The 27,659-nt window shown below is 32.1% G+C and overlaps 2 protein-coding genes across 3 annotated transcripts; both read left to right on the top strand.

Annotated features, from left to right (window-relative positions):
* Positions 1–2,955: 2,955 nt before the first annotated feature.
* On the top strand, positions 2,956–14,558 carry LOC106641082 (fatty acyl-CoA reductase wat). Its single transcript, XM_089591941.1, has 9 exons — positions 2,956–3,449; positions 11,715–12,101; positions 12,162–12,410; positions 12,478–12,623; positions 12,704–12,813; positions 13,055–13,250; positions 13,382–13,630; positions 13,736–13,993; positions 14,071–14,558. Exons 2-9 carry the CDS (start codon positions 11,757–11,759, stop codon positions 14,168–14,170), a joined length of 1,653 nt encoding a protein of 550 aa, XP_089448067.1. The 5' UTR covers positions 2,956–3,449; positions 11,715–11,756; the 3' UTR covers positions 14,171–14,558.
* A 4,280-nt stretch (positions 14,559–18,838) lies between these two features.
* Positions 18,839–25,733, top strand: LOC106646474 (fatty acyl-CoA reductase wat-like). Of its 2 annotated transcripts, none has more exons than XM_089591944.1 (10): positions 18,839–18,999; positions 21,306–21,396; positions 21,472–21,611; positions 21,773–22,025; positions 22,205–22,282; positions 22,373–22,546; positions 23,733–23,925; positions 24,011–24,256; positions 24,342–24,599; positions 24,690–25,733. In XM_089591944.1, exons 2-10 carry the CDS (start codon positions 21,312–21,314, stop codon positions 24,829–24,831), a joined length of 1,569 nt encoding a protein of 522 aa, XP_089448070.1. In that variant the 5' UTR covers positions 18,839–18,999; positions 21,306–21,311; the 3' UTR covers positions 24,832–25,733. The 2 variants fall into 2 exon arrangements, with proteins under 2 accessions (XP_089448070.1, XP_089448069.1); XM_089591943.1 differs by having other exon boundaries at positions 21,773–22,021; positions 22,201–22,282.
* The last annotated feature ends 1,926 nt before the right edge of the window (positions 25,734–27,659 follow it).

Below are 27,659 nucleotides of genomic sequence, written 5' to 3' on the forward strand. Positions count from 1 at the left end.
ATAGACTGATAAAAGTTGAAACTTAATTTTTAGTTAAAACTTTATTTAATTAATAATTATTCTTTGACATGACTCTTCTCTAAAATTTTATATATATTACAGGTAATGTCTCAATCGATAATTAGAAATTTATCAAATTGAAAATTCAACTTTGATTGTTCATTAAAACTCCTTTTAATAAATAACTATACTTGTAATTAAAAACAAAATTCGTAATTAAACAGTAACTTAATGAAAATTTTGTAAAAACTATTTTACCCAAATGTTTTTCGTGGACATAAAGAAACATATTTTTAGGGCTTCAAAACTTTTACTATCAGTGTACATTATACATTAATAAAAAACATTTAGATTCTTAAGATTAATTATTTGATTGTCTTCACGCTACTACTAACTGTAGAAGTATATTTCAATAAGCAATTTATTTATCAAAGACTACTTTAAAAGAGTTAGTTTTTTTTTTTTTTTTTTTTTTTTTTTTTAATACAAAATCGTTTATAAGATATAAATTACAAAAAACCATTAACATTGGAGTTCCTAACTGAAAATAAAGAATCTACTTACATAGAAAAAAATAATTTTGCTTTTTTTGAGAGTGAATACTTATTTAATGAATTTTTTTTTTTTTTTTTTTCGTATTCAGTGTTGAATAATGCTAATAGATTTGTACTAATACTTGAAAAACCCACTTACGTATAACAATAAATATATAGTACATCGTCGGTGTAATGGGATATGTCGATACGTTGTGGAAGGGGTCATTTATTGTCTCTCGTACCCAAACGAAGGCTATCTCGATCTATTCACATAAATAAATAAATAGCATATCGTACGTGTTATGAGGCTATCTTATGTACCATTTAATGGTAAGTTAAAAATTTTTTTTAATATTTGAAACAGTTGCTTAGTTTTTTTGGGTATTTAAAGAATTTATTAAAATCATAAAAAAATGTATTTCAAAGTCGCAAACGAAAAAAGGAAAAAAAAGAAATATTACGATTCAAGTATCGCGAAATGCTAGGTTTCACCACTCTGGATACCAGAATCTTCTTTATGTTTACTCCTTTATTCCTTGAGGAGTTGTTCACACTTTCTTTGGTGTTAATTTTGAGCATAAATCCTCAGTCTTACGTTACATGAATAATTTCCGCCGTAGGTGCCTACATTAAAGTTTGTTATTCCTTATTGTCTCATCCTCACACTTATGGAAAAATCAAACAAATTACTGTCAAGGTTAAAAACTTTTTTTCAAACGATTAAATATTTACAATTTTTATAAAAAACCTAAAAATTTAATTTGATGACCAATTATGTTTATCTCATATTATTTTCTTTTAAACTAAAGCTTATAAAGTAAGGATTCAGTAGTTTTATTTTTTAAATGTAAAGCTAAATAATGTATGAGTGATTTAGTATTTAAATTATAAGCTTTGCTGCTTTCAAAAATACAATTTAATCGTATTATACTAAATTTTTCCTAGTATTTAACAAAATAGTAGTTTTAAGCTACGAAAGACTCCTGGAGAAATGCATTTAAGACAGTCTTCTCAACTATAAAACACTCATAAATACTCAATATTCGTATTCTTTATCATGTACATTTAAGTTGTAAAATTATTGAAATATTTATTGAACATTATTTTTTTATCTAGCTAAATTTGTGGTTCAAAAATTTATTACCGATGATTATTAAGGTCAGTATTTAATTAAATTTTCAGTAATTAGTTAATCATAAGCTTAAAAAATAAAAAAGTATTATCTTATATTGCATTTGTTTACTTAGGGTTCATTTATAATTGAACTGCAAAAATAGCATGATACAAATCTTATAACGTAAGTGTGAACATTTTCACATCATTTTTATTTAATTATTTTACTTTCATGAGTATGATAATGTATATGTACAAAAGTCTTGTTATATGTGAGTATGACAAATTGTCTTTAATTTTTATCTTCAAGATAATTTTTGTAGGATTAATGAACCTTTTTCTAAATACACGAACATTTTTATGTTTTTATACCTGAAATTCGACTCTATTATTTATATTATAAATTTCGTGAGCATATATGATAAATATCTTAATATGTAGTGAAATTTAAGATTTTGACATGTAAATTGATATCCAAACAGGCTATTAAAATGTGTTACTAGAATAACTAGATAATCAAAACATGTATTTACATAGTTTCGGAAATTTCTTGCTTTTTCAGTAAGAGAGACAACCGAAGCGAAATTTTCTTTTTAAAAAATAGGTCTTAAATTTTGTTTTTCTTAAAAATAAAGTCAAGTTAAATTAAGTTCTTACCCTCTGAAAATAATGAGTTAAATTTCTGTTGGTTCTTAAGTATCCAAAAATATAAGTATTTTGAAAAAAAAATCAGCATATATTTTTGTATCATATTGCGCAATTTTATATTGTGTAGTGCTTTAAAAACATTGTATTATACATGTTATGAATTGAACGTAAGGTATTTCCGTTTTCTCATTAAAATTTTGCATTAGTAAAATGTGTGTTTCTCTTCAAATTTTAATTTTCACAGAAAATATTTAAACTATGTAACTATATCCACGTGTACTTTTTTTTTTTTTGTGCATTTTCGTTAAGTTTCTACTTTACATAAACTAGTGCCAGACCATTAAAATTTCCAATTCACTACTTCATTTGTAGTATTGAATGCTATCTGCTGCGAAAGTTGTAATAACATTTATTCCAGGCAACATATCTATTTAATGGTAATTGTCTTATGGTAAACGTCGAAAATAGCGGCTCTCGATCACTCGCAACCAAAGCTCAAGGAGTTTTACAAATGTTCTCAACAACACAATCCCCCCTCCTCCGTCTCCTTTTCCGACACTCGTACAACGAAGTGTCAACGTAGAAACGCCAACTCTCAAAAACTGCACGAACGCGTATATACAGAGCCCGCCTTGCATACGTCCAGCGGCCACGACCACGGGAGTAGGAGCCAACTGGCTCCCGACGCAGTCGCTGACTTGTCTTGTTGATTGTGCATCGCCACAAGTGAGAGCGCCCATCCGTCCAACCGATTGCGCTCTTTCGGCTCGCCAGGAGCTCTGTAACACGCGCCGAAATTCATCCATACTAAAGTTTTTTAAATTTTCATTCCGATGGAGGACGCTATTCATTTTAACACATATTTTTAGTTTCTATCGTTTAAACATTTTTTCACTCTAAATTGTCCAAAGTATAGTCATTCGATCGGAAAACAATTTAAAATCATTTTTTATCTGGTATAAATAGTTCGTTATTGTTAACATTTAATATTTGATCAACATCCTACGAGCGACCGGCGAAGTTCGGCTAAAACGACAATAATAATCAATAGCAAGGACCAACGGCGCTGCTTCGAAAAAATTGAAAGAAATTTTACTCGTACAAAGGCCTCTTCAGCAAGTGAAAGCAGACTGTGGGGTCCATAAAAATAAGGTTGGTGAAACAGCGTGCGCGTCCCTACGGTTAGGCGTTTTCGAATTAATTTGACAAGAATGAACAATTAGTTAAAGACCCTCAAAATTCAGGATACTACAGTTTACGAGAGTAATTGTTTTGGTTGGTTGCAGTTGTGTGGAAAGAATTACTTGAAATGAGACTAAAATGCGATTTTTACATCACACGCTGTACAAAATAATATTTTCGGTTGCGATGTTATTTTTCCTTTAATGTTGTACGATGGTAATATGCTATACATAGTCTTTGGTACATTTACGATATCGCTCGTCTTTTACAAATTATCATGGGCATAAATGATATTAGCCCAATTACTGGCTTCGTTCGTGTCTAATAATTAGCTCAATATCTGCCACGAAGCATCGATAACATGACTTGTACAACTTGTCAAACTAGACCAGAGACGAACAACAATTCCTACTTGTACAAATAATTGCAGTTGTAAATTTGTTCTACAAATATGCATGTTTTTAATAGTATGTGTTGAGTATTAATTTTTAGAATAAATAATATTTACTTTTAGGCATTAGACAGGTGTGGTGTCATCAAAATTGATAAAAGTTTTGTTTTTATTTAATTTAAAAAAAAAGTTTTTGATGTTTTTTTTTATCAAAGGTATTTTTATCCTTTGCAAAACAATGGTTGAAGAATAAAATAAAATAAGTCGAACGATTCCATCGAGCTCAGAATATTGGTCGTACATATACCAAAATATTTTCTTTGACATTGCTCCATACACCAATTTCAAGAATGCAAAATAATCTAAAAGAAATTTCCTAATTAATTTTAGTTAATTAAAAAATGAAAAACCGCAAAAAACTGTAATGAATAAAAAAATCCATCACATGTGGAATTTTGATATTTCAAAAGGCTTTGGTAAATCGAACTTGTCTCAGTAGCAACGATGGCCGCAACGATTGTTATTCTTTGGTGGATGACGTAGATACGTGTCAGCAGGTTACTCGGACTTTACAATACACACGCGTCAACTGGACTCAAATTCGACTCTTATTTTATAAATAAACAATTCAATAATATTTCCAGTATGCGACCTTTGTTGCGTCATTTTTTTTTCTTTTCGTTACTCGAATTATTGTTGAATCGACAAGTTACATAAATTCTACGTCACTGTAAGAAAAGTTATACCAAATTGATCATTAATTTAAATTACTTACCTGCTCGCAATCGTCCCAATCACCATCAACAAAAACTTCAAAAAATTTTACATTGATTTGAAGTACGGGTAAGGTCACTCCGACAAAATAAATGAAAAACAATGCGCTATAATCTTCCGAACAAAGGACATTTTTAATGATAATCTGTTTATAGTCGCCAAGATCCCATTTGAGAAGAACCCGCAACTTGGGCCGATTTTTCAGTTTGGCGCCAATGATATTCATTACAAAAGGTCAAGAGCCTTGAAAAAATGTCGATACAACAAAACTTGCATCCACAAGATCCCAAGATATTATTAAATGCCGAAAAACGTGTTTGGGCCCCTTATATTAACATTTTGACGCACAATGGAGAGACAACGTGAAATATACCTAATAATCGTCATCAGAAGGCAGATTAGAAAGGACCGATCCAAGCCCGTACGCTTAATGTCGATTTGACAAAAAGTCCTCAAGAACGTGCGCGTGTGTGGTCGTGTGCATACACGTATAAAAAAAAGCGCGTGGCTGAATAAACGAACGAGCGAAGAGAAGCGCTTATTGCTCAACTCGCGCGCGCCAAACACCGGCTGCATTATTGATCAGTGCGGCTGTGTATAGCCCGTACATGCTCGTACTCTCCTTTTCTTACCTTTCTTTCTTTTTTTTCTTTTTTTCTTTTTTTTTTTTTTTTTTTTTTTACGCGTTTGCGTACTACCCATGGAGAAAGTGCCTTTGGACTACCTCGTGTTATTAATTTCGTGGCGGTCGAAAATTTTAGGGATCACCAAACGATCGAGTTTAATAAAATCTAATGGCATAGTTTTTTAAATCGGCTGGTCAATCTACTAGTAGCAATAAATTGGACTGTTAGCTTATACTTACACAGATAAATAAAATTTTTTTGAAAAGTTTTACTTGTTACGGAAAAGTTTATTGATCTTTCATTAAAAAAAAACATTTCATGACTTTTAGAGTACTTGCTCTAATGTTCGCTCGAAAAAAAAAACCCATCAAAGAACAGAGGAACTCTTCTTATCTTCGAGAAACTGCATAATTTCCAAGCGAGCGGGAGATCAGGTAACTCATGTTGAGCAATCGTTTTGTGTCCAGAGCAAACAGACGCACATCTCGGGAGGGCTCGCGAAGCGTCCTCGAGAAAAATACGCCTTAGCCGGGATGGGGCGGCACGCCTTATTGCGCCTTTTTTTTTGTTTCTCAAAAGTACATGCTTTACATCGTACGGCCGAGATGACGTTTTCTCGTCGCGTTTCAAGCACTTGCTTCAGAAGAGTTGGTAATTATCACGTGAGCGGATGTAAATGGGAAAACAATTTTTTTGGAGTGCGGGTTTTGCCGCTTTTTTAATTTACTTGCAAATTTTGCTGTTTTACCTTTTTACGGATTGGCGTTCGTATGTTACCCGTTACATAACTGCATTACACCAGTACATGTCAGAGTTGAAGAGTTTTTTTTTTTTTTTTTTTATATTGGTACAATTATTTTAAGAACTATTTTTTGTGCACCGAATCGCTAGTTTTCTCATCGATGTAATAATAGGGAGATTGTAGGATTTTTTTTTTTTTCAAGGAAGAACTTGCTGATGTAACTCTACACCTCTGACTTTAGCATACCATCCATAATACCAGCTACAAAACGCATAAACGCTGTAACGTTGCCTTGTTAAAAATGTATATCCGTCCCATAAACTTGTTAGCAAAGTAATAATTTTTTTGTTTACAAAAGAAATAACTTTACAACGCTAATTGTGAAACTGTGAAAAACGTCATAGCCATAAATCATTACACTGGCATAAATTAAAACGGAGATCGGAAGTATTCCTCTGTTCAGCATAGTATCATCATTCAGTGCGGCGCAATCGATGCACCCGATTGACAAAGAACAAATTTTTAAATGCGATTCTTCGAATCACGATCGGTGAGTGTACCTTCGCCTGCCGATACGTGTCACACATCGTGGATGAACATAAAACAAGTACTAGATAAAAAAAAAAAAAAAAATGAATAAATTGCTGTTTATTACTGTGACGAACTGTACAGTACAGAAGTTACATTCCTGAAGATGAATGTTCATACTTTTTTTTAGATTTATGATCTCGTCAAGCCATTCCTTTCCTTACTTTTTATCATTGGATCTCACTGAACAAGATACAAGGGACTTGACCCAGTATTTTAGATTTTTTTGTGCTACCTAAAACTTTTTATAACAATAAATAAGGTATAGAAATTTTTTAGGGTTTTCATGATACATATGACTATAAAAATCTTTACTGACTCAATATAACTCAAGCGCTCTGCTTTTTCATTTTTGTTAAGATTACACACTCAGGCGATTGTCCTAACGTTGATTCGTTGTACAAAATAAAACTACCAAGTGTATTTTATAAAACACATCTTATATATCATCAGTTTCCATTTCACTTTTTCTATGGATTACTTCAGAATTTTTACACCTTTTAACCTCTATTTGCTTGTATGTTTTTATCTCTTCGTTTGATTACTATTTGAAGAAAATACATGTTATTTATATCATTCAAATGAAAATAAAATTTTTTAATAAATTATACTGCTAGAAACTATTTGTGCTGTTAGTGTTTACCGGAGCTATAAATTTTCGATTGAAAAAGCGTCATCAGGATAATATTCGATCTTTAAAAAATATTAAAAAGCTTTTTTTATTACAATCTTTTCTAAACGAATGACATTATTGTAAATTTTTTTAATAATGAGTACAGGTGGCCCGAAAGCAACCTAAACGTCATCGAAACCATATACATCGAATTTTTATCCAGATGGAATGACCTCTTGGAGTTTTATAAAGACAAGCACTTTAAGAATCAAGTATTTTCTTCGTTTGTAGTGATCGATCATAGTCTTTTTGGGAATTTTTTTTCATAGTGTTGGTTAGTTTTGACGCATAGTAAAAACAAAATTCCCCGTCCCCCCAAAAATGTAAATAAAAGAGTTTAGCAGGAAACATTGGCATCTTTATATTTGGGTCCACCCAACGGCGTCATTTACATTTCAAGCGAAAAACCGGCCAAAACGTGTGACTCAAACATCACGTATTGGCAAAGTCATTGGATTCGACACTGAAATTTTACAGCTGCCAAGCGTTTATCATTTGTTAAATTTCATTGGAAATATCAAAATATATCGACCCAAGTTCCTTCAAATTCTTTTCCTTATACTTTTTTAAAAGATCGATTGTCACATGACTCAGGCCTTTTCGTTCGTTGTGTGATTGACGAAGATAGGCCACGAAGCTTGTTTGGCAAGTTATAAAAAAAATTAATCGAACAGAACTGTGACAATATTTGAAATGAAAAAAGTGTGCACTAAGAATTGAGGACCAATAATGAGGTCCTGTTAATAAAGAAGCCCTAATATACTCGTTCAGCTGCCCATATAAAAAAAAAAATAAAAAAAATAAGAGCTATTCCATATAATATTTTAATAACCACAAGTTTTTCCTTCTTGTACCGTTTTAAGCAAACTCTTTCGATGGTATTACAACAACAGTAGCTATACCTCTTTAGATCTCAAGCACCTGCTCGGTAAAGTGTAAATTATTATTCGGTAAAATATGTATACCGTTCCCTACTCTTCCCCCCCCCCCTCCCTCCCATCGGTCATCCTGTCTTTTTTCGTCGACTGTCAGGACAGGTGACTTTCAGAAAAAGGAGTTACATTTTTAAGTTGGACGGTCAACGGTATATCGTGAGAAAGGCTTTCTGATGGTCTTCATTAAGTTGAATGACTTGACGCTTTAAATATTATGATGGTTCGAAATATAGATTGAATGTACAATGGAGAGTATGATTACTGAGTATAAAAATGTATTAGTTGCTTCGTTGATTCACAAAAATTGATTAGAGTGGCTGCATATTAAATAATAAAATAAACGTATTACTAATTTATAAGATTTTTATCACAAAAGCTGATATTATCCATGTGACAGTGATAACGATTGTTTTTACGATTGACACAGTGACCGGTTTTTCTGTTGCATTTTTCAACCTGAGAATGGCCCGTTTAGGAGAGATGATAAAAAAAAAAAAAAAAAACGTGTCTCACCTTATGCCCTACAACGAGTCTATCCAACACAGAAAAACAGGTTGTGAGGAAAGTACCACTTGCACCTTCCTGTTCTAGAAGTTACTAGTTGCATAAAAGTAGATTGTGGGGTAGTATATACACTTGCATGTAAACGCTGCCAAAAAACTTGTAAAAATTACCAAATATCCGATCGTTTAAGCATAAGCAGGCTAACAAAAATTTAGGAGAAAACGAAATTCACGTCTGTGCTACCGCGAAAAATTTCTCGATTATATAACTTTTTTTTTTTTTTTTTTTTTTTTACATATCTAGGAAACCTTTTTTCTTGTTTCGTATAATATCCAACTATGTAGAGATTTACATAACATTGATGTGCACTCAATTCAATAAATCACAAATTGAACTAAAATTTTATTCTTATTACTTCAATTGATACATAACGAGATTATCCCAGAAAGTCGTTGTTTTAACATAACTAACGCAAATAATAATTTTGTGTATTTCAAAAAATAATCGAAAATATGTGGTAGGGATTAATAATGTATTTTTTATTATAAGTATAATAAGCTCAATTAATTTGTTTAAAGTGACTGTTATATCGATGAAATTATTATTGGATCCTATATTATATTACAACGTTAAAAAATATTTTTCGTATTTGTGTGGATCAATATATTATTTGGTGTCTGTACATTACTTGAGTTGGATTGTTTTTTTTTTTTTTTTTTTTTTTTTATGAGATCCTAAATTATCCTTGGAATCTAATCAACTAATCTAGATAATAATCTTAGGTTTACGTTATTTTTTGGTAAAAATAAATAAAAAATATTTTGTCATATATTATCTGTAAGCATTATTAGATTTTCGATTTCCTAAATGAGACAGGGCGTTTACAATATTTTCTGAAATCTTACGACAGTAGTGTTGAAAGTAGTTTTACACAACCACTTAAGCGAAATTTTCAAACTAAAACAATATTTCAGCGCACGTCAAAGTACTCCGTGGAATTTCTTGTTATTCCATCATTTCGATGACTTAGCCAGCAAACATTATCTAATTCGCCAACAGCGGAGGCACTTACTTTGCGGTGAATGCAAATAATTGCACTCTCAGTTGGAGCCGTTCGGGGTGTCAAGAATAACCAGTGACAGCTCGCGCACGGCACACTGGCAAGATTTTATTGTTAACAATTTTTTTCTTACCTTTTTTTTCATAGCTTCCGAGAAGCTGCTTACGTCTGTTGGTTCGCAAAAACTCGCAATGCAACGTTGAATGTTTGCCGTGAAGTAACACCAAGTTCTTAGGGATATCCCAGCGACTTATCACCAGAAATACTATTTTGCGACTGTTTTTTCTCTGTTTTTTAAAACTAGTATAACAAAATTAAAATTTGTATAAAATTCAATGTTCGAAACTGTGAACTTGTAAAAAATATTTAGACATTATACATAATGCCAGAAAAAAATTCAGTAACCCATTATCCTCATTTTGCAAATGCCGATAAAAGCAATTTGAACAATCAGTTTCATGTAAGAACCGCACGAGTTATCTTTTTTTTTTTTAAGGACAAGACGCCGAGAGGTAAGATTATGAGTGAGAAGAGCTGAAAGTGAATATGCACGGAGAAAGAAAGACACGTAAAACAACGGATGCGCTTGTTCCGCTCAAACACGCTATTCACAAGTACAGGGAGATAATTAATTCCTACCATTCATTCGCGTAACCGCGTGTTTTGCCACTAAAAATGAAAGAGAAATAAACTGACGTTTCACTCGTGAAATTTCTTTTACCACTTTTAGAGTGTCGGATGTTTTCACTTATCCTTGACAATCGTATTTTTTTTTTTTTTTTGTTCGTGAGAGTGCCGAGTATGCACTTGATCAGCCTTCGAATGTCTCGCTTTTTCTTTCCCTCGTGGACTACGTGAATCAATTTGACAGTGCATTAAAGGATGGGTGTTTATTTAACAGTGGGTTTTGTTTGTACAAACAACTTTTTCGGCGTGTAATCGTTTCCCAAATGTTTTTTTAGCATTGAATGAGAGATGAATAACTTATACAACTGTGTATATGCAGACCGTACGTGTAATCTTGACGAAGGACCTTCACCGAGGTCTTGACTTTAAATAAATAATGAACGTCTATTGCGTCTTAATGATTCAAAAGAGAAAATGAGGTCATTGTGTTGGTTATGAAATCTCATCTCAGTTCAATATATGATTGCTTTTTTTGTACTACTTTGAATGGGTTCAAAAATCTATGCAACGTATTTGTTAGGGATTATAAAATACTGCATTAGAGAATGGTATATTTTTTCCACTTTACAAATGTTGAAACGAAAAATGTATAAGCTTCAAAGTTTTTTGGTTTTGACATATGAAATCAATTAAAAAAAAAAAAAAAAAAGTTATCCCATAACATTTGTTAAAAATTGTCCTTATTGTGTCCCTTCAAGTACATTTCTTTTATCAAAAGTAAATTAATGAAGTTCTCGACTACTTTCATTTGTCGTGTCGTCTTGTATTAAATACACATGCATCAACAAATATTTTTTAAAGACTGAGTAAGACATCCCGTAGTAAAGAAAAACTTTTATCTGTAACATCTACCACGAGGTGTGGTAATAAAAAAAGACCACTCCTATTTTTTTTCAAAAAATTTTGACCATACAAATAAATTCTATACGACAAAAAAGTTTGTTCTTGAACCATCAATCAATAGAAAGATTAGAATTTTAATGAGCTCGTTACGTAACTCAATGTCATATAAATAAAAATATATGATTTATCCTTCCAAAAGTGAGGTGACAAGATTCTTAGATTTTTTGTCAACATTTCACACTTCTCGATGACTTTGATGGTGTTAGAAATATAAAAATAACAGTGTTAAAATCTTGTTTTTCAATTATTACCAAACTAGTTTTATTACCAAACAAAAAAAGGTCTTACTTTTACCTTTATCATAAATCCTTACTTCCACATGACAATTTACAAAAAGCAAATCCACTTTTAGGTAAGCAAAACACTGAAACTCCGAACAACGACCAAACACAATATGGTCGAAGTCCTGATGGAGTCAGGAGGTCAGGAGGTCGTGGTGCCAGAAACCGGAGTTTCTCGTGCGACAATGCCCTCGGAGTACACGCCAAAACTCGACACGCTCCCAGCCACTGACATCAGTAACAGTACCCAGATGATCTCTGCTGGGGAGCTCACCCCCATCCAGGAATTTTATGCCGGCCAGAGCATCTTTATAACCGGTGGCACGGGTTTCATGGGCAAGCTATTGGTGGAAAAGCTTCTGCGCAGTTGTTCAAACTTGGCCTTCATTTATCTGCTTGTCAGGCCGAAGAAAGGCAAGGACGTGCATCAGCGCACCGAAGAACTGTTTGACGATCCCGTAAGTATCGATACCATGAGGCATGACTGCCAGTATCTCCTGGACTTATAATTCCAACAGTTGTTCGTGAAACTAAAAGAGGAGCATCCAAAGTTCCGCCACCAAATCATCTCAGTATCCGGAGACTGTAGCCTTCCAGGTTTGGGGATGTCACCGGCCGAGCGAGCTCTTCTCATTCGCGAGGTCTCGATAGTTTTCCACGTGGCTGCCACCGTGAGGTTCGACGAGAAGCTCAAGCTCGCCGTCTCTATAAACGTTCAGAGTCCCAGAGACATAATGAGCCTCTGCAAGGAAATGCCGAAGCTCAAGGTGTACCTTTACTTTGAATTAGGGTGTGCACTTAGTTTTGAATTGTCTACAATTATTTGGTTTCCAGGCTTGTATTCACGTATCCACCGCGTACGCGAATTGCGTTTACAACCCAATCGAGGAGAAGTTCTACGATGTACCGATCGATGGAATTAAACTTATCTCGCTCGTTGAGTGCATGGACGATAAGCTCGTCGACGACATCTCCAGACCGTATGTTTTTTCACTCTGTGTTCATTTTTACATTATCTCATTTAAAAATTCATAATCATCACTCTTCCACACACTTTCAGACTTTTGGGAAAGTGGCCGAACACGTACACATTCACAAAAGCTGTTGCAGAGAACATCATTCGTAAAGAAGGTGCTGACATTCCCGTTGGAATATTCAGACCTGCTGTTGGTTGGTATATCACATCAACAAGAACATTCAATAGTTAAATCCATCATAAAGTTTTCGAAAGTTTAAAATCCTATGACCTTTCAATCGTACACAATTACGATTAAAAAATCTTTGTATCTTTGATATCCATGTATTTGTAGCAAAGTATTTTTTAAATGAGTAAAGCTAGACGTGACTGTGAATGGTATCATTTAATTTACATCAGGTGAAAAATAATTGATTGGCTTCATACATTTTTCAGTAATATCGACGTATCAGGAACCGATCAGAGGTTGGATCGACAACATGTACGGGCCAACTGGTGTGGCCGCTGGTGCGGGCACGGGTTTGCTGCGCACGATACACTGCGATGGCTCGATGAAGGCAAACGTTGTTCCAGGTGACATGACCGTGAATACTCTGATTGCCAGTGCCTGGGACGTCGCCAACATTAAAAAGTACGTAGTTCGATACATTTTGATGCAATACGTTGGTAGAATCGCAAGGTGGCTTTGAATTTGGGCAGTACTCCGACAAGTTGGTGGTTCATTATTTATTTATTTATTTATTTTTTTTTTTTTCTTTCCAGTAATAACAAAAATAGCAACGAAATACCGATCTACAACTACGTGGCAAAAGATAATCCAATCACATGGGATGGTCTCAAGGAACTGGGAGCCAAGTACGGGCTCGATATACCACCGTCTCGTGCTGTTTGGTATTACAGCTTTAGAAACACCAAAAGTAGACTTCTTCACCTCTTCTATGTATATTTTCTGCACTTGCTACCTGCTCTACTCGTCGATACTGTTACCATTTGCCTGGGAAAAGAGCCTAGGTAAAAACGATCTTGGTTTTTGTGGAATAATGTGTGGTTTTTGTAAAGCTTCGGTATGTATAGGTACTTTTGTCGGTTAAAACTCTCATTCCTTTTTGTCATTAGGATGCTCAAAGTGTACAAAAAAATTCACAAGTTCATGGATGTTTTGAACTACTTCACGACGAAAGAGTGGTCATTTACAAACGGTGCAGTTCACGCTCTCGTCGATAAACTGGACAACAGGGACCGAACGCTGTTCAACATAGACATGAGAGACGTGGTCTGGGACACGTACTTTCAGAATTACATGAGAGGCATCAGACTTTATCTCATTAAGGATCCCATCGACACTCTACCCCAAGCACGAGTCAGATGGCAGAGGTAAGCTTTTTATGCCCTATTTTCAATTTAACTGATCCACATGAACGAATATATCGGTGTTATGTCAAAAATTTCAGAATGTACTGGCTACACCAGGGACTTAAAGTCATCCTGGCCTACGGCTTCCTGAGGATTTGTTGGTTTGCGCTAAACACGTTCATCTCCATAATTTGGTAATGAAAGGACTGATCAACACCGTTTCATCGACTGACTGTCGACTTGGATTGAACCTTAAGCTTCCGTCATTCGACTCGGACCAAATGACAACGGTATGCGTCTTGCGAGAAACAAGAAGATATATTTTTAACACTCAACCTGACTCATTATTCGTGTTTACCGTTCGAAACAAGTCGATGAGAATGTCAGGGAAGACGATGAGCACTTTGTTCGTCCCGTGTTGTTGTTAATGTATACGAACGCAATTTGTGTCTTTAGTGTAGCAAGTTTCATGAGGTACAAAAGCAGAAGCTTAATTCGCGAGGCACGTACCAAACTTATCAATAGAGATTTACGATGTACAGCTTAATCGTACGAACAAGGTCACGTTGACGCGCTGCGTGTAAATATGTAAGTGTGTGAAACTGATTCTCCTGATCATGAATAAAGGTTTATCAATCTGTTTTATAAATATAAAATTTAAGAAATTAAGGTATTAAAATTAGCGATTTTAAGTTTCGTTTGTGTTGATAACAAAATGAGTTAGAATCAAGTAATACTTTTGTAAAAAAATTATGCTTTCAGTGGCTTATTCGTGATGTCCATAAGTACACTGGTATGAGACAAAATACTATTTATTCATCAAAGCAAATAAAATACAAAGGGTTTAATTAAATGTTATTGAAATTGCATGTAACTTTTAATTGTTTTCAAGATCATATTTAATTATGTTTTGTAGGGTCTCGTGGTTAAACTTGTCAATTTTACTCAACAGACAATTATTCTTGATAGGATGTATTGAAAAGTGTACAATAAAATTTAGTTTCAAAGTTTGGTAATAAGAATAATAGAGATAAGTTATTCTACATTTATTTAGTTTTTGTCCCTACTGTAATATTGCGTTTTTTAAAAATTTTAATTTTACAACATTATAATTTAGTGAAAAAATTGAAGTTAACAACGAGTAAATGTATGTGTTCATCGATCAATTTTTATCGTAAAATAAAAGTTACAAAAATTAATTTAAATTTCAGTATTTAGCGGTATCTTCGCATCGATAAGAGATTTTCTATGATTAAACAAAAAACCTAAAAAATTTAAAATTACCCAAAAAGGTACGGTAAAAAATTTACTGCTACTTTGTACACAGTAGCAGTCACGAGAGTTCAAATAGGTTTGTCCGTGCATTAACGGTCCTAGTGAAAAGGCGTGTGTCAAGCCACGATTTCTCCGAATTTGAGCATTTCTTCACGCACTAAGTAGCGCTGTATAGAACGTTATGTAACGTCAGCAGTGAAAAAGTCTTGGAGGAGTTAAAAAGTCGGTGCTAGTTGACTTGCGCTACTTACCAACTAAACAATCGAAAGTACTTGTTGGAGCACATTGGGTCCTCTAGTATCTTAAAAATTATGATTTTATGTCTTATGACTAAAAATAAAAGTGTTTTTTGATGCGTTACCGTAAAAATGATGGCGAAACCTGTCGTTGATAAAATGTTCGATCCAATTATTTTTAAGCAACAAATTCTGTGTAAATACATTTACCTTCCAATTATTATAGTTTTAAATTTTAATATTTGATAGTCATATCGTTTATATGTTATGCATTGATTTATTACTCAATAAAGCGTTGCTGGAAAGGTAATTACTTATCATGATATGATATGTATTTGTTATTAAGAAAACAATCTTTTTTCCAGGCGTTCCATCTAGCTTAGATTAAAAAGAAGCAGGAAATTAGGATCATATAATATGGAGTTGACAATTTGAGTATATTTAATTAAGAAAAAATAACAAATGTTAGTTTGGTTCTTGTGCTGTATTTCGTAAATGTGTAGTTTAAAGAACTTTCTTTAAAATGTTTTATCATATAGTGAAATTTGGATGAAAAAAAGTGCATTCACCTAACTCTATGGTGAATGTTTTCAAGGAATTACAACATCCACCATGTACTACAGTTCAAACAAATATTTTTGACTATGATGAAAATAAACAAAATGTCAAAGTAAAATACTTTAATGCAAGATAAATTAATATCTACAAATCTCTTTAAAATGTAAGAATTAGTTGTCTTACTTCAAACAAATTTGAATGGTTAGTCTTTTAATTCAATTGTAAATGTCGTAAGTAGTATTAGAACTAAAAATTTTCTATGTTCTTGAAGTATTATAGTAGACTCTATAAAATAATAATTTTACCAACATCACAAAAATTATATTAATCTTGGTAATCCGTACATCACTTTTTTAGAATGGAAACTTATCAAAATTTTTTTTTACAACATTTTTAACAATAAATGTTAAAACATTAGCTGAGGAATTTTCATAGTTTAATAATGCATTCATAAATTCAATGTGATATAACCCTTAATAATCCTGAGTTGAATTGTGTAAAAAAAAAAAACTCGTTTAAAATAGCCCGTTCATGTAAAATTTCCTCAACAACGATGTTTCATACCTTTTTACTTTAAAAGATTCACTTTTAAGAAGTTGATGGTTGTCAATAGGAGGTTTTACTCTCAGTGATTTGCATAACTATGCGTAACGCACTTTTCCCAAGAGCTGGTGTTTGAGAAACCTGCTTCGCTTACAAAATCAACGCAATATCAAACAACGAGTAATTTTCTTCTTTTTTTTTCCTCATCTCGTTGTCGTACTCTAATCACGCGCGCCTACTACCGCGAAGGTGTGTAACAATTAACGATCCGTTAGAGATAATTTTTAAATTTACATCAAGTCCTTCCTTGATGAAATCATTTCATCCTAATCCTATATTGTAAAATGTCTCAAACCTTTTTTCAAGTATAATAAAACTTAATGTGTGCGTTTTAAGTAAATTCTCGTCATTAAAAATTCAATCGTTGGTGTAAGTAAATCTGTGAATATATTTTGTAGAATTTCCATAGTAGAAAAACCGAAAACTCCTGTAATCAGAATGGCTTTCGAGTTTCTTGCGGACAAAATCTGAATTATACATGATGTAAATCGCAGTCAGAGATTAATGGAAACAGTACATCAAATTTTTTTAGGATTAAAAATAAAAACTTCTGTGAAACAAAGGAATCAAGTTTCCCCATGATCTTCCCTTTCGTCAGAAAATAAGCTGAAAGAATTCCAGAGACGAGGTGACGCTGTACTTTTTTTCATGTGAGTTGGTTGACTGCTGTACACGGTGTACACGCGTAAGTTTATTAAGCGCATACGTACCAAGGACGGTTCCAATAAGAAATAATATTTTTTTTATCTTGTCATTCTTAGTCATTTTTTTGGTGGTTTACGTAACCAATAGATAAACTTACTAAATAAAATGTTTATATACATTTATACAGTGCGTATGATTATAGTTACATGTTTTTCAAGGTCATGGAATTTGCATTTACCTTGTCAAGCTGTCAAGCCTTCCGTTCTCTCGAATTACAGTAATAGAATAGACATAGTACGTTGAAAAAAGGTAACTTAATTTTTTTTTAATTTTGTTCTTCATGAAACGTATACCTTAGATGTATGAATTAAACTTCAGTTAAACGCTGTAAGACTGAATGTTTAAATTAAGAACGAAATGTGAAGAGTACATCTTTTTATAATTTTTATAAATAAAAAAAGTCATGATTTAAAAATTTTTCATTGGTATTTTTCCAACAAAATATTTCTCAAACAATCCAGTAAGAATTGTAAATTTTTTTCTGTTCATTCGTATAAATAAATGGTCCGCCAATAATGAAATTTATGTAAGGTAACAATTGAATTTCAACCAGAGAACCGATGACGATTAAAACAATTAAGTCATTTGGAAAGAATTTTGCAGTAAAAATTATCAATTAAATTGAATTCATTGTTTGTCAGTTACATCCATTACATCTTGTAGAGGAAAACATCTATTTTAAATTATAAATTAGGCAACGTTTTCCAACGCTCGAATATTGACTTGATATTTATTTTTCCCTCTAATAACAACCAAATAAAACGATTGACCTGTTGTACGAATCCCCAGCAGATACAAAATATGAATGGAGGTCACCAAGTAACAACTAACTTCAAGGTTCATTACCCGCTCACAAAATCTCAGCCTCGTATCATACATTAGAAGGCTTGTGTTTGGAAGTAAATAAAAGAGAAATCCACCGTTCATCCGTTTAATCGCATCGAGGCTACAAGGCTCACTACATCCGATATCAAGGAGTGTACTTTTTCTCCTGCCTCAACCGCAATCAATTATACATTTCCTCTGTCTACTCTTCTAAATCACTGCACTCGTGTTCGATTGCACTTTTATCCTTCTCGCAATTAAATCAATTTAAAAAAAAAAAATTAAATAAATACATCTACTTCTGAATATACATCAGTCGTTTGTCAAACGAAGCAAAAAAAATCCAGTAATTTCGAGAATACCTTAGAAAAAGAGGGCCCAACAAACACGCACATAATGCAACCCTCCCTCTTCGAAGAATCAAGCTATAAAAATCGTATAAACCGTGCGTTTGAGAGAGCTTAATGCAGTTCATAGAGTACGTGCAGTAAGATATATATTATTAATAACACCCGCTGTTCGAGTCGAAAACAAAAGGTGTATACGTGGAGGAGTCAGGGAAGGGATCGAACGTGCGGTTGGTCTCGTCCTCAAATGCGCGCAACGAAATCGAGAGCTTTCACTTTCGGCGCGCGATTGAACGTGTACGCGCGCACCTTCCCGTTGCTCTCGGGATAGAAGTAGCTCATCGTTGTCGTCACTTGACACTACAGAGTCGCTTCGGGAGTTCTGGAGGAAGGAGGAGTGCTTTTCCTCTTTCTCTCACTTTTTTTTTTTTTTTATCTTTTAAGACTTTACCGCAAGAGGAAGGATTAGAAACAATTGGTGAGTGTTTGTTCCTCGCAAGTTCTGGCATCAGTTCATTGGTGTGATATTTATTGTTACTGCAGTACGTGTGTGGTTTAAGGCTGGATGCGAAATTCATATTTTTGGTTCTATTCAAATTTGCTCTGTACGCTGGTAAGAAATGAGTGTTCGTAGAAAACTTTATGGTTTGAATTTGTCATGTCCGAAGTATAGTAAGGTGGTTTTGTTTCTGTAAATCTATCAGGTAAGTATGTTTATTTTTATAAATAACGAGAAAAATTTTTTTTAGAATTTCAGATGAAATTAAACATTAGAATAAATAAAGTTTTAAAGTCAAGTGATTATAAAAATATTGAAGACTTATAAAACCGTTTTTTAAATTTTTCCGGTTGATTATGACATTTTTCGGTTAAAAGCTTTTGCTTGTGAGAAATAAAATACAATTCAATACAATGCGATGTAAGAACGTAATCAAAATAGGTGGCAAGATATAACAGTAGCTAGCGTTTTTTTATTTCTTAACTTTCCCAATAACAATGACCAATAAAAATCGGCTAAATAACTGTATTGTACATTAAAATTCTCAACGTCTGATTGTATTTTACTCAAAGGTATAAACTTTAAATTTTCAGTATAAATGAAAGTGTCGACCTTTTTAATCTTCAAGATTCCTGTGGAACGAATAAAATTTTATTTTATTCATGAATAGTAACTAAATTTCTTATTGTTCTCAACTTTTATTTCTTACAATCATTGTAATGGTTAAATTAACGATGTTTTGTTGTCGACTGTATAGCATAGCCATAGTTCTTCCAAAATCATTTTTACTCAAATTATTGATAAAAAAGTGGTTGACTTTATCAAACTCTCTTTTATTGCATGCACTTAAAAAAAATCGAACCCAAAAATTGAAAAAACATTCGATAAAGTCTGATAAATTTTTAGAAGTACATGCATAATGAGGCATATTCAAAGAAAAATGTAAAATCACAAGAAAAATTTAAGCTTGTTGTTGATTTCTTAAGGTAGCGTAATTATTATCATAGTAATCAATGATTTTTTGAATCTGATCTTAAATTCATGGGAGTTGAAAGCTCCAGCTGATTTACATAGATCTTCCTCTCTCTTTAAAGAGTTACTCAGCAACTGATTTTGTTGATCTTCGGGTACCGATATTGCGTTTATGTAAATACCATTAGAAATACATGGCGACGAAGAAAAACGATTCGATAGTCATTGTGTGTACTAGAGTGAGCAATTAACGCGAGTAGATTATATGCGGAATAAATAATCCAGAGAATGTGTCATTATTTAAAATGCCAAAGACAACAGAGGTCATTTAAACTAAACGTTTGTTAAATTATATGAAATCAGAGGAGAGTAAACACTGTTGAAAACGAATAATGGCTCAAATATTCAAATGGACTTTTTAAATAAATTAAAGACTTGTAATAGTTATACAAAAGTATTAAATATTTAAATATTTTGCTCAAAAAAAGTAATACCTTTTCAAACCAAAGTTTTGAAGTAATAATTATATGAATAGTATATTTAAGTATGAATAAAATTAATAAATGCAACGGTAAATAAATCATATATTAATTACGAAAGAAAAAATCGTTATCTGGAGTATATAAATAAATAAAACTTATTGAACGACAACAAAACACACAGCAAAAATATTTTGTAAAATTTTAATAAAACAGTAGTCTGATTAATAATCTTCTATAAATTCAAAATATTTTTTCTAACGTTTGATTAGGTATTTTAATGAGCTTATGTAGGGTTGAGCCGTTTTTACGAGCAATATCACAATATTTATAACGTATTGCTCAAAGAGTTGAAGATTAATATTAATGTTTTTTTCCATTAAAAATTTAAACAAAGTATATAATTATAATAGCAGTATGGAGAAACTTATGTATAAATAAAATGAGTAATCCATTTTGTCATAATTCTACGCGAAATTAGTAGTTAAATGATTGATGGTAATTTGATTTGACGTGATACAAGTACTACATAAAAAACGGTAATTAAATAACATATTATAATAATATTTAAAATTTGTTATATAAAAGATAAAATATCTTATGGTTGCAATGCTATAAACTCAGAATCTTAAACTTTAACAGCAGTTGAAAAAAGTATACTTGTGTAAAAACCTAAACTACAAATGATTGAGATTGAATCTAGTGACGTTGAAAAGCTGCTAAAAATTATATATGATTGTCGTACAACAAGAGCACATTAGCAGACTTTTTAAATCCCTAAATGAAATCGAAATGCGTGATAGTGTGAATAACGGTAATTTTATTTGATTTCAGAGCACCATGACAAAAATAGAGGCAAACCAGGTGTCATGCTTGAAGACACCAGTACAACAGTTTTACACTGGCCAGAGTATTCTGATCACGGGTAAATTTTGTTTACATCATTTTTATTGAACAGTCATTTATGTTAAAATTACTCATAAAATTGATATCCTTATAGGTGGAACTGGGTTTTTGGGAAAAATATTAGTAGAGAAGCTATTAAGGAGTTGCCCGGATCTATCAGCGATGTATCTTGTTGTTAGAGCAAAAAAAGGCCAAGATGCTCGTCAGAGATTTGATGCGATCCTTGATGAACCGGTATATATAAGTTTGCTCCTAAAAATATAAAAATTTTATTGTCAACTGATGTATTGGGTTGTTTACAATAATTTTTGTGCAATGTAAAGACTTTATTTAATCCGATTAATAGTGCAGCAATCAAATTAGTGATCACTTATTGTTATTGCTTGTTGTTGCAGATATACGATCTAGTGAAGAAAGAAATGCCGAAATTTAGGCACAAGATAACAGTGATAGAAGGAGACTGTTCGCTTCCAGGCTTGGGAATTTCAGAAATTGATCGTGAGCTTATTGTGAGAGAGGTATCCATAATATTCAATGTAGCTGCAACTGTTAGATTCGACGAAAGCCTCAAGCAAGCTGTTGCTATTAATATTCAAGGACCGAAGGAAATATTGAATTTGTCAAGACAACTAAAAAATCTAAAAGTAAGTTCATTAGAACCCTTTAATTGTATATATATGATTTCCAATTTTATTAAAATAGGTTTTAAAAAATAAGTTTAAATTTTACTTTAGTGGTAGTAATTTTCACAACAGGGCATCACTTTTTTATAGGTAGCGTTAATCCTGGTGTAATTATTTATGATTGAAAAATGTATTTTTAGGCAGTTGTTCACGTATCTACAGCTTACAGTAACTGCAACAGAACGGTCATTGAGGAGAAGTTCTATGATCCACCAATGACAGGTAAATGTAAGATAATGAACGACATTATTTCACCAAAATACAAACGTTCTTTATTATGGAAAATTTTGAATGACATAAATGATTCCCTAGGGGACAATATCATAAAACTGGTTCATAGCCTGGATGACATCAAACTCGACACAATAACACCAACTCTGCTCGGTGACTTTCCAAACACCTACACCTTCACTAAAAATATCGCAGAACACGTAGTCCTCCAGTATGGACGGGAACTACCTGTTGGAATTTTTAGACCAGCTATAGGTACAAACAGTTTTTTTTTTTTTTATCAAATATGATGTGTAGTAAGTTTTTGCAAGGATTTGTCATATTTTTAGTGGCGTATAACAAAACTATGTATTCTAAAAAAATTTATCTCCTAGTATTTTACTAATCATTTTTAAAACCCATAAAATATCTTTAGCTAGAATAACACTAAATACGAATACAATTTTTTTATTGAGCTTAATAGTCTGAAAGTTATATTACGATAAATAAAACCAGCGATTACATTTGTGCAAGAAATGAGCTGTTGGCATAATGGTTTAAAATTTTCGAAAGACAACATATCGACGCCTCTTACGAAGAGCAACGGAGCTCAGATTTTTCCATTTAAATTAACATGGAAAAATCTGAGCTCCGTTGTTCTTCGTAAGAGGCGTCGATATGTAGCTATAATATGTATTATAAAATTGCTAGTTTTTTTATACATTTTTTTTAAATCTCTTAAATTCATGTAAGTAACTTTATTATTATTGGTTATTATGTACCTATTATTATTATTATTATTTTTTTTTTACTTGCAAAGCCTAAGAAATATTAATCTAAAGAAAAAGCAGGAAAAACTGTACAAAAATTTCATGAAAGACTGCGGTGGCAGAATTATAACTGTAATAAGTTAAAGTTAGAACTTCTTTGTTACTTACTGTTATTTGGCCTTGTATATAATCAGGATTACATTATAGACAAATACCTAAAAAAAAAAAAATTTTTTTGTATTTGTAAGCGATGAAGATAATTTAAAAAAATAGAATATGAATACTAACCAACTATGTAATTCTTCAAATTTTAAGTTATGGCGAAAAAACTGCTTGTCCAAATTTTTAAAGTATTTCTTCTTCTAATACAAGATAACGTAAAGAACTTTTTTTAGTTCAACGAACAGAACAATAAGTGGTTTTTTATAACGACAATTTTCCTCCATGAAACATGGGCATGCAACGATAACTTTGAAAATTGATTGTTAAAAACTAATTTTTTCAGATTTACTGTAATTTTTTACCTAGTAAATTTATTTCCTTATCAGTTTGTATCATAAAAATGAAGCTATCAAAAAATTGGAGAATTTTTGAATTTAAACTTTTTGAAAAAATGATAAGAATGCTATATAAGGTACTTCTGTAGTTTTCCCTTAAAATTTATATTAACAATTTACAATTTGACATTTCAGTTATATCATCATTCCGGGAACCACTAAGTGGATGGATTGATAATGTTTCCGGACCCACCGGTGCGTTAGTTGGAGGTGGAGTCGGTCTGATTCGAACATTGAACATCGACAGGGATTGTACAGCTGAAATGATACCTGCTGATCTCACAATCAACGCTCTGATTTCTACAGCTTGGGATATTGCCAACAATAAGTAATACTTTTCTTTCCACCACGTATTTTCTATTACTACGTATATCGTACTAAAGTTTTGTTACTGTTTTAACAACCATTTTTAGAAATGCCGATGACGAGCCACCGATCTATAACTACCATTCGAGTTGGACAAACCGATTGACATGGGGCAAATACGTCGAGTTGGCCTTCAAGCACGGCAAAAAACTACCATCCATGCAAAGCCTCTGGTGTTACTCAATGACCGAGACGAAGTATATCTACTTCCACTACTTCCTGATACTCGTTTTGCACATGTTACCAGCCATCATCATTGACACTGCTCTTCTCGTCACAGGAAAAAAAGCAAAGTGAGTTGAACTTGTGAGTCATGGAATTTCCAATCTTACCGTACGAAAAATAAAAATGTTTTTTGATAAACCTATGTTTTCACAGGTTACTGAAGATGTACAAAAAAATCCACAAGTATATGCGAGTTACGGCTTACTTTAGCACGAAGAATTGGAATTTTAGAAATAACAATGTTCTTAAGCTTTGGGATAAATTATCAGAGGAGGACAAAGAAATATTTTTCTTCTCCATGAAAGACTTTGACTGGGACACTTACATGAATATATGTGTCCATGGAATTAGAAGATTCATATTCAAGGATACTCTTGATACCATACCCAAAGCTAGAAAACGAATGTCAAGGTAAAAACGAGTTTAAAAAAAAAAAAAAAAATTTTCAAATAATACTTGCTATTAAAAAGTTGTAAATATTTTGTTACTATCGATTTTCAGGTTGGTCATACTCCACAAAAGCATTAAGTATGCAGTCTTTGCTCTTTTCCTGTGGAGTCTCTACTTGATTTTCTACTACGCTCTATCAATGAGCTCGAATTCAAGCTATAGTTTATTTAGCGAAAGTATCACAGTCCGGTAATGAAACAAAAACAAACAACTTTGACTACGATATAACCATTACAGTTGGCCTCGAAGCGCCAGGGCCGCTGTCCTATTATAATTTCATACAATGTCGCGAGTTTTGGAAGTAATAAGAAGAGGCTCTTATTTTTATACAAAACGGAAAAACCTTGAAACACCAAGAGGAGTCTCTTGTGGGCCATTTTCAATTCACTGATGAGAAAGCAGCTTTACTAACCATGTAAAAGCTATCTTTGGTTAACGTTATTTAAAAATCTCATTTTTCATTTTCAAATTAAAAATTTTTTCTCATAACGATTTTCCTTTATCAAAAAATTTTAATGAACTAATGAGTAAGATTCATAAAATGTAATTGTAAATAATTTAAAAATTATTGAAACAATCACTCATAATTTTATTAGAAAAATATATATTGAATTGTAAATAAGTTAGTCATTATATTCTCTAAATCGTTGGTCTTGTCAATGGCTGGCTACAATAAAGTATAATTTATAAAAAATATTCTAAAACAATCACATGAGCAATTAAAAATTGATAATGCACTTATTCTTGAAACAAAAAAATCTGATTGTTTAGTAGCACATGTAATAATTACTAAATATGAGGCTATAAGATCTACGCATAAGAAAAAAAATATTGCTAAATCAGTCGTCTATTACAGTATAAGAGCATCCTAAAATTTCGTGTACTTATCACATTTTAAAATTATATTTTAGTAAATAATATTAGTTTATTTTTGATTTTTCTTAATTTTTTTTATTGCTGTATCATTCGTGATGTATGAATTCTTATGAAAAAAATTCATTTTTACATAAGTAAATAAATGAATAAATCAGGGAAGAAACTTTACAAATTGATTAAACACCTCTAATGTATCAAAATATAACAAATTTATAACTATATGACATCTGATGAAAGTACTTTGTGTTTCCAGCGACCTTTAAATTTTAAAACGTAATTCAACGATCTCAATAATCAGTAAAAACGCGATGTGAGTAAATAAATTTGTACATGTATTTATAAATTATACCCTTGCTAATACGTAAAGGTAATTAAAAGAAAGAAATAAAGTAAAAGAAGCTACTTAAAAATTACGAGTCAAGTGTAAGTAGTAAAATATTAAAAGACACTCCAGCTTCAAAATTTCTCTCTCAAAGTCGAGTGTCCGAATGCTCATACTGAACGGACGAGCTGAGGTGTTGTAATATACCTACCGGCGTTTACCACAAAATCGACGTTTTGAATTACTATTGGTCGTCCCTCCAAAAATAATATTTTGGTGCTTCATTTGTAATAAAGTGCTAGTGATACGATGACTTACTTATCCGATAATATAATTCATAAGCAAAGTCTATGTAGATATTGGTACACAAGCAAGTGCAACTCCAATCGTTCACACGGAGATACAAAAATCAAGATCTATCTACTTGGCATTCGGAAACTTTCACCTTGTGAAATGAATCCAAATGTCCATGAACAGCAGCATTCATGTCATCATATGTGCCTAATATTCCTACTTCTATGGACAATAATTGTATAACTTACCTGTGCCCAAGCTAGGAGCTGGTCTTTGCAGATTAGCTTATATAACAGTTGTATTCAAATCACGTGTCTTTGTATTTTTCTCTTTTTTCTTCGATTTTTTATTGTTTACTTGAGATCTTTTAACTTAGCCGGATGCCTAAACTTGTATAAGCATGTATATGAGTGTGCCTTTGTGTGTCTATAATTACATGCGGTGCCTGCGTATCATTGGATTATGGTGAGATATTACGTCTTTGAGTAATATTACATCTGAGTGGCTCTTGAAATTAGATGGCTAAAGCGACTTCTTTTCATCCCACGTCTACCCTATAAGATCAGACGAGATTTTTATTTTTCGATTACATAAAGCATTATACAATTTTATATAACTGCGCAGGTAAGTATGAATTTTCAAGATTTTTTTTTACTTTTACATTCTGTGATACGATTCAAGTCATGCCTTTTTAAAAATTTTTTGCCAATTTTACAAAAAAAGCAATATACCTACAAGTCAATAAAATAATGCGTTTTCTTAGTAAAACGGAAATTATATTTTGCATAAATATAACCAATAACTGCCTATGCATCCCACTTACTGATAAAATGATTTAAAAAATTTTTTGTCGACGTTTTGGCTATTTTAATTGTGTAGCCCATTTTAAGACGCTGAAATTTTATCATAAAAAAGTTAACTTCAATAGACAACCAAAAAATAATAAATGTAATAATTATGAATTAAAATTAAATTTTTTATGTTTACGTGTCTGTAAAGGAACTGACCACATGGTTTATGAGATACGTGTGTAACTAGACATAAGGCGTTATTTATTTGCATCATATCATGAATTACTATTTACTTGATTTAATTTGTTGAGTGTGTGAAAAATAAGAAGGTAGCAAAATATTACATCCAAACAATTTAAAAAATAAAATGTTTTATTTAAAATCATTGTCCTTTTAAAAATAGGGTTCGGCATTGGAATAATAGTAACGTTTTTGTTAAAAAATGTATGATATGTGTTGTTACAAATACGTACGTGTTATAGTGGATTATATTAGTTATTCAGTGTTTTATAGTTGTAGCAGATTGTTTTTAAATTTTATGATTTAGAAAGGGGATATTAATTATTCTGCAAAGAGTTAGAATTTTTCTCAATTTTATTGTTAAAAAGTTATTATTGCACATAGTTTTAAATATTACGATAAAAGATCTTAATTTAACGAAAATATGTGAAATATTTTTTAGTCGTGAGATTTTTTTCAAAATAATATGCATTTTAATGTATGAATCATAGTTAATAC

The sequence above is a fragment of the Copidosoma floridanum genome, unplaced genomic scaffold, assembly GCF_036245765.1.
Source record: "Copidosoma floridanum isolate Cflo_tuat_1 unplaced genomic scaffold, Cflo_Japanese_pri ptg000014l, whole genome shotgun sequence".
Classification (NCBI taxonomy): Eukaryota; Metazoa; Arthropoda; class Insecta; order Hymenoptera; family Encyrtidae; genus Copidosoma; species Copidosoma floridanum.